The following is a 17,347-nucleotide window of genomic DNA, read 5'->3' as shown; positions in this document are numbered from 1 at the left end:
AGCTTGGAAGTCGTAAAACAATAAAACACTTTACATTTTAAACCTAGTAATAACTTTTCTTTCAAGACAATAGAAAAACGTCTAGCTGTAGACATTGTGTCTGATATTAAACTGCGAGATAACATATTTTGTTTATGACTCAGCTGTAAAGTAACTTCCTCAACTATTCTTAAGTTTTGCAAGTTAATCTTCTATGTTCCAGCAGGGTATGCTGTGGTTACATTCTTGAAGCTCGGTACATAACATACAGTTTTGTATAAATCATATCAGTACTTCCAAATGACAGGATTATTTACACAATTCCAGATAGCTGGGCTGGCAGTGTGACATATAGTACTACCCAGGGCTCCTGTAGCTGTAAAGTGTTTCATTTGTTGAGGCAGACGGAAAAAGACATTTGATATGAAAATTATGAACTCACTATAATGTTAGAACCTACTTTTCCATAAATTCTAGATCCTTGTTGTTTGTCCACATCAACATTCACTTCAGTCTTCCCCCCTATGAAATTGTCACTTTTCTGTGGCTCCCGTTGGTCTTTGCCTATCCTCAGCTATATACTGTTCTTTCCCCGTTTTATAGAGGCGTGCTTAGTTTTCTGGCAGTATGTTGTTGATGGGGCAAACTTGATCTGAAGGCTGATAGGAAGGGAATGCATTATAGGAAGGGAAGGGCCATGAGCCTTAGAGCAAAGAAGTCTTGTTACAGGTGCCGAACTCTGATCCATTTGTGTCCAATACACCCATTTGTTGAGATGGGTGGAAGAAGACCACACACATCTAGTGTTACAGTAAGTACATAACTTTTATTTTTCTGCGTCCGGGGGTCAAGGAGGATTTGTGCAATTCAGGATAGGCAGAAATTGGTCTGGAAGATATCCCAGAAGCTTGAAAGGAAGAACTGTTTAAGTGGAATTTATTCATACACATGTATGTTAAAGCTTATTTAGGGAGTGTAAGTAATGACTTATTTTTAAATCCTCAGTGAAGAATTTTTGTAAGGGTGAACTGTACAACAGCTTGAGAAAGTAAAGAGCTAGACTTTATTTTTTTTTTGGTTACCTTGTCTGTTGTAAGGAATTTAGGGTTTGCTGTTCAAAATAAATAAACTTCTTAATACTTTCTGACGAAGCTGTTTCAAGAGACTGGTTTGTTACCAGTAATAGTATTAACTGCTACCGCTTAGATACGTATATATGTGTGTGTGTGTGTGTGTGTGTGTGTGTGTATATATATATATATATATATATATGTGTGTGTGTGTGTATATATATATATATATATATATATATATATATATGTGTGTGTGTATCTATATATATATATATATATATATATATATATATGTGTGTGTGTGTGTATACATATATATATATATATATATATATATATATATATATATATGTGTGTGTGTATCTATTTATATATATATATATATATATATATATATATATATGTGTGTGTGTGTGTATCTATTTATATATATATATATATATATATATATATATATATATATATATATATATATATATATATATATATATATATATATATATATATATATATATATATATATATACATGGGTCTACTTCATTATCGCCTAAAACCAATTTGACTAACTTTTATTTCACCGAGACCAAATACTGAAAACTCGTTTGACTGGATCTCATTTCACTGAATTGTAAGCCATAGACATGATGTGAGTTTCCATTTACCTGTGACATGTTTGTGATAAAAAGAATTTCTGTAACTTGTAGTGCTGACTGTCAGAATACAGATAGTCATGTAGAAAGTAGTATTGTAGTGTTTTTAAATGTGGGTATGTCTTTTTACATTTTATGGGAAGTATCTAAAATAATATGGCGGATGTTTTGTGCGTTCCCAGCAGTAGTGGCACCGTGTAGAGTACTGTAAGGCAAGTAAAAGGTATATGTCCTTTTCCCCGCTGTAGTGCAATCCTGGAGTTGGTATATATAGTTAGGGGTGTGTGGGGGGCACAGCTCCCCACATTTGGGGGTGTGGGGGCATACGCCCCTCACTTAGTTTGGTTTTATATTGTCCAGTTTCTGTTAAGAGGGTAAGTAAATAGTTTTAAGTTCAGGAAAGAGGTAGCTATTAGTGTTGTGAGTATGTTTGTTTATGGTTTAATGTTTAGTCTTTTGACATTTAGCATTGTAAGCTTTTGGTGAAATGAGATTCAGTTAAATTAATTTTCAATATTTTGAAAATTAGGTGATTTGGTCTCAGTGAAATGAGTCAAATGGGTTTTAGGTAATGTTAAGTAGACCCATATATGTATATATGGATCCCTATCAGATGATAGAAACTTCATATGACTGAAACTCATTTGACTGAGACCATAAGACTGAAATTTCAAAATACTGAAAAATCACTTGACTGAAACCCATACATAATATTGAAATCTTACAATGCTAAATTTCAACATACTGAATTGTAAAGTGGACAATATAAAACCAGAATAGGTGTGGTATATGCCCTTTTCCCTACTGTAGTGCAATCCTGGAGTTAGTATATATAGTTAGGGGGGATGTATGGGGGACACTGCCCGTACACAAGTGGCTGTGGGGGGGACATAAAAGTCATGCACTGAAAATGTAATTCCATAAATGGATGTCTTCAAAAATCTTTTCAGTCAGACTTTTGAACAAAAGAAAAAAATTAAATAAGTACATTTTAATGAGAAATGCTTGCTTAAGCCTTAATGTTTTTGCCAATTTTGATAGTTTGTCAGCCTATCAGCTAGTTTTGCACAGTGATTATGCCGTATTTACCAACCATGGAACACATTAACAACTCTACAGTTAGCTTCAGTTTAAAAATTTGCAGTGCTGTAAAAAAGTGACATGTAGCCTGCTTTGAATGTTTTAATTGCTGATTTAATTTTGACTTTTTTTCAGGCATCCCTTTACAGCGATGGAGTTTGCTCCTGAGACAGCAGACAAGCAGATCTGTGTCCAGTTCTGGTGCAGCTAAAGGCAAATTAGAAAATAGTATGATGATTGTTGTAGTGGGAATTTCAGCTTTAGGAGCTGCAGCATATGTAAGTACAATGGCGCATTCTTAAAAGCATATCTTAGGCCGGTTACAGATTGGACGTCGCCTTGAATTGTATTTTCTCCTTCATCTGTATCTCAAGCTACACGTCCATGAAATTTCAGCAGGGCAGGAATGACCTTAGACCTTCAACCAGGAAATATGTGTTGTTTGCAGGGAGCAAGCCACTTTGCACTATCCATGTGAGAGTCTGTCCATCCTACACCTATCCACAGTCATGTGACTGGAGAAAAGAGAAAATACCACACCCAGTTATTGCAAATTTCCTGCATCACACACCTGTTAGTGTCAGCCTTACCCATCTGTAATTTGTGGAGGAGCAGAGAAGCTGTTCATTCCTACTTTATACCTAACATGTTTTTAACACCTTTATTGAATTATCACTTGTAACATAGGCAGGTTTACATTTATATTTACATTTATATAAAAGTAATCAAACTATATTAACAAGTTCATGTTTACAAACATTATACTTCACATATTTTGCTATATATAATATAACATAAGCAACATTACATAAATTATTCAGTTCCTGACTTTTTTTTTAAACAAAACCACATTTATTAAACCATCACTTACAACACAGGTAATCATACATGTATATAAATGAAAACAAACCACACTGACACAGTCCTAATTGCAAATGTTTTACTCCCAGTTGCAAACATTATACATCACTTATAATCTACCTAATCATTTTCAGTCAAACATTACATAGCTCATTTAAGTCCTGCCTTCTTTTAAACCTCAATCCTCCCCTGTATGTATTCATACAGTTCCCATTGTTTCCTTTGTAGTTTGCTCCTACCCTTTTCTAGAGATCTCAGTTCCAATTGTTTTATCTTTGTTACTATATTCACTACTTCAACTATAATTGTATAGATTTTGATTTCCATTTTCTAGTAATTGCTTTTTTGGAAGCCACCATAATTAGATACAGCAAGGCCTTACCATGTCTAGGCAAGTCCGATTCTGTATAACTCAGAAAACTCATCTCCCTCATCAGACCAATCTGCCCAACCAGCATCTCTGACAGCGCATCCGTCAGAGAATCCTTAAAGTCTGCCAAGTAACCACACTCCCAGAAAATATGTTCCCAGTAACCTCTTTCTTCGTGTCACACCTCCAACATTTGCTGTGTACCTGAGGAAAATTTCTCCAGAGTTGACTTGCGGTATAAAAATATCTATGTAACCAAAATCCTAAATCTTCTAGAATATATATATATATATATATATATATATATATATATATATATATATATATATATAATCCTTCCATTGTTTCTTTGTGAATTGCTTATCCATTCTTTCTTCCCAGTACTTTCCTAACTTTCTCTGGTTCTTAAAGTTATGCAATATTTATATGCTCTACAAATTATTTGTATTTTAATGGGCACTTCTTTTCTAAAGTTGACTAAAAACTCTACTAGTGCTGGTCTTTCATTTAGGACCCCCCACCTTATTTCTCTTTGCCTACACTCTGATATCAATCCTGATAGGGAAGGCATTCTCTAACCTCCAGTCAAATTCCTGGCATCTTCCCATGCTATCATCTTTCCCTCTCTGGTTATTTGCTCACAAAACCTTGGTTCCTTTGCCAGTTTTCTCCAATAAATTCCAGCCCCTCTTGCCTATTGTTTATATCCCTAATTGCAGTCATACCTGTTGGCAGAATCTCTTTTCTATGTTCCCATGTTGACTTTGTTTTTAGGATACTTTCTGCTACTTTATAGATGTAATATTCTGGATGATTATTGTTATTCTTCTTAAAGACCTGCATCCAAAACCCCAGTCTCTCCTTGTTTCTTGAGCTTTCCCCCATTTTATCATCAACCCTTTCCACTTTGAATTATAGTTTTCTGCTTGTGCTATGTCTAGGGGGCCTTAACTATGTAGCTCTGAAATACCCCTTCAAATCGGGTAATCCCAATCTGCCCTGTTATTTTGGAAGAATATGCTTATCCTGCTTGACTCTTGCCATCTTCCCCTCCCAGATAAAATTCTTCAGCTCTTTATTAATTGCTATCTACAACATATCTTCTGGTTGATAAAAATATGCCTGACTTGTGTGTAAAACTAATGCGACTAAACATATTTTAACTTCTTGTATCTTACTATTCATAGCCATATAACAAAGCTTCCATTGTCTTCGTTTTTGTATTATCTTTTGTTTAGTCTCTTCCCACATATCCTTAGCTGCCACATTAGAATCATTTTAATCCATACTCTTAAATACATCATTTCATCATGTCCATATAAATATGGATATTGCTGAACCAATTCATATGTGGGTACATAATTTACTGCTATTGCCTTAGTTTCATTAATATTTATATCCCTAAAAGTCTTGAAACTGTCTCAGAATGTTCCACAACACTGTAATGTGACTTTCTGATGTCTGGTATAAAATATTGTCACCTGCAAACAGAGCCAGCTTTTCTTGACTACAGTACCAGTTATAGCCTTGAATTTCTGAGTCCCTTACTTTCTTTGCCAGTTGTTCTAAATATAATGCAAATAGCAGTGGGGAAAGAGGACACCCCTTCCTGGTTCCTCTGTTCAAGCAGAAATGATCAGAGAGGGCCCCATCCACTTTTAATTTTCACCTCTGATCCTTCTTATATCCTCCTAATCAACCTTCTATATTTTTTTATGAAATGCAAATGCTGCCATTGATCTGCACATGACGTCCCAACTTATTATATCAAATGCTTTCTTTGCATCCAGACCCACCAACAAGAATAGTATTTCCTTACATTCTGCTTCCCTCTGGATCATCTGTGTTCTGTTAATGTTGTCAAATGTTTGCCTTCCCTCCACAAAACCACATTGATTCATATCTGTCAATTTTGGCATTACTTTTCCCATTTTTTTTAGCCATTATAGACACAGACACTTTATAATCCATGGTTTGGTTTACTATTGAAATGGGGTGTGTAGGAAGCTGGATCTGATGGATCTCTACCCTCTTTAAGGATTACAGCTACCACGGCTTTCTTCAAAGATGATGGTACTTCTCCTTTTAAAATACTGTTAAACAAAACCATCCAGATCTTTATCAGTTTTTTCCCCTTTTAGCTTCCAAACTTCCTCAGGAATACCATCTATTCCTGGGGACTTTCCTTTAGATTGGTTATACATCACAATTTTATCTCATCTTTTTCTATCCTAACCGTTAATAATTGAGCGATATCTACCTCTATCCTTGGCATATTTAATTCTTCCATAAACATTTATTGAGCCTCATCTACCTCTAACCTTGGAATATTGAATTCTTCCATAAACATTTACATTTGTATCTTTTCTTGATTTCCATATCTCTCTGCTTTATACACACTTTCACAGAATTTCTGAACTATTTCTAATACCACTACAGGATCTCGTTACCTTTCTGTTATAGGCTCTCTAAGCCTGGCAACAGCCGTTTCTACTTTCTGTTGCCGAGTCGTTACGCTAATTGTTTTTGTGCTCTAGTGTTATTATCAAAAAACAGTTGCTTAACAGCAGTCTTTCTAAATTTTTGTATATTATGAAGGTAATACCTTATTTTTGACTTGGCATTCTGCATTTGATCCACTTCTTGTTCTGTGAGATACCCCTATTCTGCAATACTTTAAAATGTCAGTCCCTCTAAATGATCCTTGTTACTTCTTAATCATAGCTTCCTTTCTGTTATTTCCACCCTGTTTTTAAACTCTACCTTAATTTTATCTCACTCCCTGGCTGTATTTTCAGAAGTGATTTGTATCCTCTCGAATAGCTTCTAAATAATCTCCACTGCACATTCCTTAAATTCCTCTTTTTCAACAGATAGGTGGGAAGTGCCAGTGTCTCATTTTTATTTCATTACCCCGTGTTTTCTTTTTTTGGTTATTATTGGTGCATGATCTGAAATAGTTATTGGGTATGCATCAAGACCTTCAATTAAATGCACTTGTTGTTGTGAAATGTAAATTCTGTCTAGCCTAGTCCAGTTTTTATGTCTTGGGAAGTAATGTGCAAGTTCACTCAGAATTCATGTTACAGAATTCACATCTTCCATGCCAAATATTTTCATACATTTCTTCAAAAATCTACCCTCCTTTGTTTTATGTTCTCTTCTGGGCCCCTCAGACACATCTTTACTGCTGCATATCAAACTCCAGTCCCCACTTACGTAATATTCCTTGCTGAAAACTGATTATTTCTCCCAGAGTTTTCATAAGGTCTTTTGGAGCAGTTTTTGGTGTAATATAAATACATGCCAGTGTAAACATCCTCCCTTGCCAGTATACCCTTAACATTACAAATCTGCCATTATTATCTTTTTTATCATGTTCTATCACTATTGGAGCTCCTCCTGCAATTAATACAAGTACTCCTCTTTTCCTTTGTCCCAGCTATTCCACTGAATAGCCATCCTGAAAACCTTTCTTGATCAAATTCACATGTTCAATTTTTTTCCAAGTGTGTCTCTTGTAACATAGCTATTTGCATGCTACATTTTTAATATAGTTCACTCTTCTTTCTGTTTTGCATTTAGGTGTGAGACCATTGACATTTAAAGACATTACATAAAGCATCATTGTACTGAAATGTTATCATTCCCACCTTTTATGTACAACACTGTTTTTGTTAAACGTCTATTTTCAGCTTTTGTGTTACATGCACGGACTGTTTGTTAGGCAGATTGAACTTTTATATAGTTGTTTCTTATCATATCCATTTGAGCTCATGTCACATCATATATAAAACTTTTTCATTTATTGAAAGCCCTCAAAGAAAAAAAAAACAAACCCCCAATACACCCCTAAAACCTATTAATTTAATACTATACAGAAAGCTATGTACATCTTCAAATATTTAAGTTTTACCCTCCTAATAGGAGCAAATGTCCCAAACTGGCAGCCAGACTCATTGACTTCAGTTAACCTAAAAGAAAGGTTATCCATGCTAAGACACATGGTGCAGCCTGTGTTTCTATTAAGTGTTACATGGCTTTGTCTTATCTTTATAGCTCTCCCAGCTGGGAAAACCCCTGAATGTTTTCAGAGAACATCATCTCCTAGCCAGTTTCTCTTTTATTTTCCTCCAGCCAATCGATCTCTGTCAGACTGTAACCAATTTCTCTTTATCAGATTGTTTCCATGGAGACATGAGGGCCAGATACAGAAGTGCTGCTAAGCATACATTCATTTGCTAGAAAAATGCCTCATGATATTCAATATTCAATATTCATTTTCATTTACTTGATTTCTCTTAAAACTTGTTACTAAATCGATCTAAGGTCCTTAATCCATTCAATCCCCCATGCAAGAATGAGAAAAATCACATTAATTTTTCTTTTGTCATGCTCTTTTAACCAGGCTTTTATTTTTTTTACATTGCAGTGCCTATGTTTCTTAAAACTGAATAAGAAGAGACAGAAGGAAGAAAGGAAATGAAAAAGAACAGCAGCACTTGTTTACAGTCCCTATTACACTTAAAGTAGCTGATAAAACTTTACTTAACAGCATGCAAAGAAAACCATACACCACAAAAATAGTACTATTAAGAAATGCATGTTTTCTTTACTTACAGTTAAGTTTCTCCCCTCTCATTTTCTCCACAAAGCATTTTTCTGAACATGAATGACATTAAGTAAGACGGATACCTTAGAGTCCCCCAGAAGTCCAACATATTCTGAAAATGTCCAGTGTTTACAGATGTTTTTGTTTTGTTATATTTCACAAATATAATTATTGCATTGTAATCCCACATTAAGTCATTGAAAGAGTGGAAAAGGTTTCACAGGTACAGTCTCTGTGGTTTTTATTACCAGAAGAACAAGAAGAAGTAGAATATTCTGTTTCACAGCTCACTTTTTGTTGGACAAACTTTTGTATTTCCTCCTTAGCATGTACTTGATCAAAAAATGATTTTGTTCCTCTAGGGAAGAATACCTTGGACAGCTGGGTACAGCAGTTTGAATCTCACACCCATGTCTCAACATTCCCTGAATAGTGGAATTAATTTGCTCTTTTTCTGCTTGGTGTACAATGAGTAGTCATTCTGCACAAACACTCTGCTGTTTCCCACGTTTAATTTGTTGTCCTTCTGCACTGCTTTGTCAGAATCCATTCCTTCTGCTGGTAGGATTGCATCTTTATTATTAAAGGTCTAGGTTGTTTTCTCATACCCAAGTTTGGAGCATATACACAGTGTGCCCTTTCAACTAACAACTCCCACTGTGGAATACCAGTCCAGTTGCTTATTTGTCCTTTCATAAACTTAATGTAGCCCGTACCTTCCAGATTCTCTGGTATAGCAACTCTTAGGTTTTCACTATGTGTTCTGTCCTTTAATTCCGTTATTTTTTAATACTTCTTTTCCTGAGCAGTCTCATATTCAGCTAGCCTTTATCCCTTTCAACCTCTGATTTCTGCAACTTTATCAACTCCTCTGAATATCGGTTTAAAGCTTCTTCCATTTTTTTCCAGACTTTTGTTTGTGTTGATGTACTCCATCAGTGTTTTGTTTATTTTAACCAGGCCTTTGTGTATTTGTCATTTATCTTCCTGTAGGTTACTGGACATATGTCTGGAGGTTGCACTGCTTTTTGCTGAACAGCCACCAAAGTTTTCCCAGTCCGTGTTTCTTCCTTACTTTTTATAGCTAATTTTTTTCCAAGATCTCTGTATTTCTATTTTTCCTGGCATCCAGGCAGTACACTTACTAGCCATTTACTGAAATTTAAACATAAACATAAACGTCTACTGGCCTTCTCTGTTAAGTTTCTGTTTTCACACTGGGAGAGCTAGAATTAAGCTGTTACTCAGTGTGCAGCCATCTTAGAAGTCAGCCAACATGTTTGTGTTGTCTTGGTGTTACAACAGTCCATTGAAATACTAACTGTGGAAAACGTTTTTTATAGTCTTTTTAAATACATTAATGAAGTTATCACGTAAAACATAGACACATGTATTAGTAGAAAACAAACCATATTAATGTTGTTTTCATCCTTTATACATTACATGTATGTTTTTCTTTATAACAAATTTCACACCAACATTATATAATTTGCTCATTTCCTACCTTTCCTTAAAATTCACTCCTTCTCTTGAACATTATTTTGCATGTATTTTTCCCATAAATTCCATTTATTTTAATGCAATTTTCTCTTTCCATTTTCTAAAATCCCACTTTCATATAATTTGTATTTTTAACAGTATTCATTGCTTTAGTTTAGTTGGATAAGATTTTTATTTCCATGTTCTAGTATTTGTTGTTTCGCTGACAGAAGCTTTAAACTTAGTAAAGCCTTTCTATGTCCAGGTACTCAGATCCTGTGACCCAGCTAAAAATATGCACTTCCTTAGTTACAACCATTTGCTTCTTCAGTATTTTTGACCGAGTGTTATGTAGAGAGGTTTTAAAATCTGCCAGCTCATTACACTCCCAAAAGGTACATTCTCATTTACTCTCTTTCCCATCAAATAGTTCTTGTAGTTTTGATAGGTAAGACTCGCATTAGCAACGGAAGCTACAAGTGATATCGTTTGATCTGATGTCAGTTTGCATTCTTCCTCAGCTATTGGGTTCAGATCTGAGCTGTCTGATCCGACTTGTCTTTGCTAAAGCTCATGGTAACCAAATCTTGTGATCATCTCTCTTACCCAGAATGCATCTCCCCCAAATACCTGAGATCTTGTTTGCCACTTCTAGCTAACAGACGTGGTCTACCATCTCTCTTGAGCTTTACAACTTAGATAAGTAAAGCTTTTTTGTATTTCTCCTTTTTTTTCTTCTAAATTGCTAATTAATATTTTCTTAATTTCAATCCTTCCTTTTATATTGCTATTTTTCTAATTTGTTTTCATACGGTACTTCTTAGATACTATCGTTAATATCTCTTCTCCCTTATGATTATGTCATAGTTCTTTCTTTATCATTGTTGGTATTCCCTTACCCTCTCATCTTGCTAGTTAAAAAAAAAAAAAATCTTTGTCATACTTATTTTTCTGTTGACATCTTTGTTGGTGTTGCCGTTATTGTTCATTATGGCTGACAAACCTGTAAGTTTTAAGAAATGTAGTAAGTGTGGGCATAAGTTGCCAGTTTCTGATTCCCACACTTTGTGTTTATTGTGTTGGCCCTCTTCATTTACAAAAGAATTGCTCAATATGCCATGGCTTCAATCCTCGCAGTCCTATGGAGTGTAAGAACAAGTACCTGGACTTGACTCCGGATCTGAAAAAAATTGAGAGAACAGGAGCATAATGCTTTTACAGATTTTACAAAACATTCTACAAAACCTAAGCAGACCATCTCAAGACTACCGGATCCAACTCTGGCAAAGCCTGATCAGAAGAAAGTAATTCTGTTGGAATCTACCTTATCAGATCCAACACTGACAGAAGTTATGGAGATGCCTTTACTTCCATGTACCAGATACTCTCTGTGCTTGGATCCTGTTCCTGATAGACTCCCATCACCCTTTTTACAAAGACTAACATCTCCATCTGAACACTCCACTCTTTCCTCCAGAAGTCTCACAGAAGAAAATGTGGAGAGAGTGGTGAGGAAGATCCTCTCATCACAGGACAGATTGGTTTTCCTTTGACACCTACACCTCTAGGTCAGGTTGTCTGTCCTTCCACAACACTTCCCTTGCAAATTCCTTCTCTGACACCTTCTGTTACTTTGGAGTCCCAGGATTCTAGCTGTCCAGGTCCATCAGTCTTAGAGGCAAGGATTTCAGTGTCCTCTGATCTAAGATCTTCTCCGAAACTTCCATTCCACTGAGATCCAGAGAGCTCTCGGAGACTAAGTCTGCCTTTTGGTTCTGGGGTGCAGCACTCGACTCTAAAATTTTCAGAGCCATCTCTGCTCTTTGGAGTCTTGGCATTGGATTGTTCGGCTCCAGCTTCCACCTTGTGGGCAATGCTGTCTGAGCAGAGAGGGGCAACGATTCAGGAGCTCGTCTTCTCAGATCTGAACCTTTATTCTGCTCCTTTGAGTTCTGCCTTCGAGGCTGTGAAGAGAAATTTCTCTGCTTGGCAGATCTTATGGAGCCTTCCCCCTCAGATCCTAGACATTCTAGCATGATGTCACAACGTCAAGAGCCTCAACACCTTTCTCCACAGGGGCATCTATTACCAAAAACCCAGGTTCCCTCTTGGGGAATTTTGATTTCCTTTTGCTCTACCTCCCCAGAGCATCCCACTGAGGAGGTGCTCTGGAAGAGGACATGTAAGAGGAAGCACTTAGACTACCCACAGGAGTATATAATTGAAAACACAGATTTTGATGAAGATGATGGGTCCCCAGTCACCTCCTGAAGGCGTCTCATTTGGAGACATCCTAGAAATTCTTACATGGCTGGACCCCCTCCAACCCTACGTCCAAGGCTTTGGCACTAGACTGTCTACCTCCTGGGTGACTCCGCCCCTCCAGTGACCTCATTGATATGGTCTATCAGCAGGTGTGGAAGGAATGTGACTCCATAGATCCCATACCTTGGAGACCAGACAGGATAATGGCATCACCTGCAGACAGACAGTTCTGGGGGAAAAGAGTTCCAGTTGATGCCATGGTTGTAGCAGCAGCCACAACGAAGGAACTCTGACAAGAGTTTCATCCCCCCCCCCCGCCCAAACAGGGAGTCTCTGGAGACAGACAGATTAGAGAAACATGTCTTTGCTTCAGGGACCTTTGCTGTAAGGTCACTGAACTATTTGACATACTTTATTAGATTTTAGAGTGATTTGATTAAGGAATTGTCGAATACTGTCTCAAGCCATTTCTGAAGAGGTTCAAGATTCTGTAACTTCTCTTTTGGCTACTGTACAGTCTATATCCAGTTCTTCTATGAGGTTAGTTTCCAGTATAGCAGAAGGAACCTAAAGAGCAGCGGGTTCAGGCATTTCCATAAGGAGACATCCCTGGATGTACTTGTGTGATTTTGCAGAGACATTTAAGCCCAACTTTCATCAGTGCTTCTTTTGATGTAACTACACTGTTTGGCCCTAAAGTAAAGGAAACACTGTCCAGATTTGAGAAGGATGGAAAGACCTTGTCTGCCTTGGGTGTACATTTTACGGCTCCTGAGAGCTCCTACTCTAGGAATCAGCACAGCAGCTGGAAGATGTGATTCAAAAAGTCTCAAGGTCCTTTCCAAGACATACGAGGAGGAGGTTCCGCCAGAGGCAGAGGATGGAATTCTAATGGACAATGACACCCACGTAGCAGAAGTGGCCCGCAAAACTAGTGTTCATGCAGATCTTTCTTTGACAAACCCAATTAGTGTTCCTCAAAGGAGACCTGACTGTGTCTGCCTCTGGAGATGGTCAGGGGGCATTTTATCCCTGCACTAGAGAGCCTGGCTATACTTAACAAAAGATACTTCGGTGCAGAGGATTATTTCCAGAGACTACATAACACCCTTTTCCCTTCCACCTCCAGTTCTGAAAAAAATTGTCGATGTTGCACCCAGTTAGAGGGATCAAGCAGCAATTCAAGTTCGAAAGCTGCTAGAAAAAGAGTCATCCAAGAAGTCCCACCAGACCAAATAGGATCAGGAACCTACTCATGGGTCTTTTTAGTGCCAAAGAAAACAGGGGACTGAAGATCAGTTTTGGATCTCACCAAGTTAAACAAATTGGTTCGGCGAACCAAGTTCTGGATGATCACAGTTCAGTCCATTCTCCCTTTTCTGGGCAAGGATGACTGGATGTGTTCTGTAGATTTTCAGGACACCTATTATCATATAAAAATGAACAGACAATCCAGAAAGTACCTGTGCTTCCGTCTGGGAGCTAGTGATTACCAGTTCAGAGTACTGCCCTTTGGACTCACCACAGCCCCCCCAGGATGTTCACTAAATGCATGGCAATAGTAGCAGCTCACCTTAGACTGCAGGGATTCTGGGTGTTTCCCTACCTGGATGACTGTCTCATTTCCTCTCCAACCAGGCATCAGGACATGTACGCAAGAGATCAGGTTCGCCAGACTTGCACTCTTCTGAGGATAACAATAAACTACAACAAATCACAACTATAGCCGACTCAAACATTGGTGTTTTATAGGAGCACTTCTCGGTACAAAATCTGCCATCGCTTCTTTTCCACCTCACAGAGTTCCAACAGTAAGGTCACAATTCAGGAAGATTATACTGAATACCTCAATTTCAGCCTGTCTGGCTCTTCGGACTCTAGGCTTGATGGCTGCAGCAAAAACTTTAGTTGCACTAGTCAGGTTTTACATGAGGATCCTACAGTGGATGCTACCTGCTAAATGGTCAATCCTTTATCAATTAGTGTCATACCAGACAGAAATTACCCAGATGTGCAAAAGAGATCAGAGTTGGTGGATTCAATCTGACCAAATATTTCAAGGCTGCCCCTTCATTCCCCAATGGCCCAAGGCCATAGTGACTAAGGATGCTTCCCAGATAGGGTGTGGAGGGTATTATCTGGGAAAAACAGACCAAGGCACTTGGTCCCCCAAGGAGGCCAATTTGCACATAAATGTCCTGGAGATGAGAGCGATGAGATGATTGTGATTCAAACAGACATGTCAGTTGTATGATACATCATCAAACAATGGGGAACCAAATCCTACCCATTGTGTTGAGAAGCAGTGAGTCTGGCAGTGGGCAATCTGTTCCAACTGCTTTGTATTAACAATGCACATTCTGGGGAAATCCAGCACGATAGCAGACGGACTGAGCATGTGCATTCTTCTTCGTTATGAATGGTCCTTCAATGAAACGGCGGCGGACAAGATTTTCCTTCATTGGGGCCAACCTTGCTGCGACCTCTTTTCTTCTCCCCTAAACAACAAGTGCAGTAACTACTTTGCCCTAACTCCTTCACAGGGAAAGTCACAGAGGGATGCTCTACTCCATGATTGGCTCCCCGGTCTTCCCTATGCTTATCCACCAATTCCATTGATTCCAAAATTTCTGCAGAAAGTGGCCTGGTCGAAGAGCACATTATAATCCTCATTGCACCGTATTGACCTCAACAGATTTGGATGTTCATCGTGTTACACTGCTGCAGTCATTACAATTGGGTTATCCTGCCGTCAGGCGGTCCCGCAGTTGGCCCGAGTTCCAAAGTCTTGGTCCGGCGTCGGTTGCTGTCACTTCTTCCCTGACATCAGTGCGCCAGGGGTATATAAGATGCAGCCGACGCCGTTTTCTTCAGTCTTTCTTGCCGCGTGGTGCCCGATGCAGAAGCAGTTCGCAAGTGCCGGTCGGCCGACTCCTAAGATTTTCATTCCGAATCCAGAACTGAAGTCTTCTACAAAGCTAAGTACCCCGTTGGGGAAACTTTTTCTTGCCTCAGATCAATGTCAGTAAAAGTTAATAATTGTATTTCTTGTGGGAAGCAAATACCTCATAAGGATTTCCATTCCTATTGTATCCCATGCCTAGGCCCAGACCACGACGTCACAGGTTGTCAGTTTTGTGCTAGGTTTAACAAGGGCACTATTAAACGTCGGTTTGATTTTGCCCGACATTGTTTTGGCGGAAAGTTTAATTACACAATGCCGTTGGAACTACTGATGACTGGGTTACACAAAAAAACACAAGGACAGGCATCCGAGGCCCAAAACTGACGACAAAGCCTGTTTTAGGCCAGTCGCCGGATTTCCAGTTTTCAGCATGGTGCCTTTGCAGCCCCTTATGACTGCTTCTTTGGAACCACAGGCCGCCTCTGTCTCCCACGTGGAGATGGCTGGACCTTTGGATACATCAGACTTGCGGCCTACCGAGACTAACCCTTCAGAGGGCTCTGGAGTAGCCGAACAACCCGCAGCTTCAGAGGGTGTTTTCAGGCCTACTCAGTTAACCATTAAATCTTCTGTTAAACCCAAATCAAGGAAACAACTTCAGCATTCACCAGGACAGGCCTCCTTGCCTAAGAAACAGATGCTCAAAATGGCCGAAGACCTAATTACTCTGATCAGGGGGTCCCACCCTCCACCTGATAAAAGGCCTAGACAGGATGCAGACTATAACTCATCCGACCAGGTGTCCATCTCCTCAGACTCGTCCTCAGACCAAGGATACTCTTTACCCCCTTATGAGGATTCTGATGCTGAGGAATCTATTCCTTCAGCCTGTCCACCAGAGGACTACTCCTGTGGGGAAACCTTACATACCATGCGGGAGCATTTCCATTGGGAGGGCCAGGATTACTCAGAATCCAAGAAAAGGCTCAGAGATTTCCCTTTATTACCTCAACACAGAACCCTTGCTATTCTGCCAGTGTTAGATATTGTGGATGATGTTTATTCTGAATCCAGTTTAAATCCTGATTCTTTACCTCCTGCTCCAGTAAAGCCAGACAGATACTACAGAGTCAATGACTCACACAAATTCCTTTATACAAGCCCTGTTGCTGACCCTGAAACTATTTCCCAGTGTCCCAAAGGGGTAAAGGCCTCTACATCAAAAAATCCAGTCCCCTCTGACAGAGATTCCAGAGAATTAGACAGATGGGGGAAGAAAGTGTACACATCTGCAAGTTTAGCAATGAGAGCACTAAATTGCTAGTTTCACATGCTTAAATATCAGCAATATTTGATGTCTCAGTTGAAACAAAAAATGCTTCCAAATTCAGATCTTCCTAATTATAAGGAAATGCAGGATTTATTTCATGCAGCTGAACAAGTGGGAAAACATACTTTGCAATGTGGTTTTGATTCCTTGGAGGCCTCCTGTAGAGCAGCAGTTACAGGGTCTGTCATTAGAAGACATGCTTGGCTAAAAGAGCAGACATTACCAGATTATGTTAAAGCAAAACTATTAGATGCACCTTTGCAGAATGATGTTTTATTTGGAGTTAAGACAGAAGTGGTATTCAAGAAAATGGAGGATAAAGCAAAATCTATGCAAACGGTGAAGGATTTCTTACAGGTTCAGCCTCCTCGATTTATCAGAAATTGGCCCACAAAAAATTGGTCCTTTCCAATTTCAGACAGACCTCAAAGGGGCAGATACAGATGCCCAGGAGGCAGAGGTCAACCACAAGGTACTTACAGGCCTCGACAATGGGGTGCTTCAACCCAGAAAGAAGGGGAAGACAGGTCTCAACTTTATACAAAACAGCCCCAATGACTTCCCACTACAGCTGCCAAACATCTGTCTCTTGGCAGCTCCCTTGGGGGAAAAACTGGCACTTTGCAGTCACAACTGGTAAATGAACACCAAAGACAAATGGGTTCTCAATATTGTGTCTCAAGGTTACAGGTTCCACTTTCAAACTCTGCCAAGGTTAAAAGGGATGCCAAATCTGCCACCA

General features: G+C 38.7%; 1 protein-coding gene across 4 annotated transcripts in view; it reads left to right on the top strand.

Moving 5' to 3' along the window:
* The window catches only part of AIFM1 (apoptosis inducing factor mitochondria associated 1), a 774,257-nt gene that overhangs the window by 124,507 nt on the left and 632,403 nt on the right, over positions 1-17,347 (top strand). For all 4 annotated transcript variants that reach the window (XM_044057008.1, XM_044057010.1, XM_044057009.1 and 1 more), the window contains exon 2: positions 2,919-3,061. In XM_044057008.1, coding sequence (XP_043912943.1) covers positions 2,919-3,061 — 143 coding nt within the window. The remainder of the gene's footprint in view (positions 1-2,918; positions 3,062-17,347) is intronic.

This window comes from Protopterus annectens, chromosome 15.part0 (genome assembly GCF_019279795.1).
Source record: "Protopterus annectens isolate FY-2018-M chromosome 15.part0, PAN1.0, whole genome shotgun sequence".
NCBI lineage: Eukaryota > Metazoa > Chordata > Ceratodontiformes > Protopteridae > Protopterus > Protopterus annectens.
This window is presented reverse-complemented; position numbering and strand designations above follow the sequence as displayed.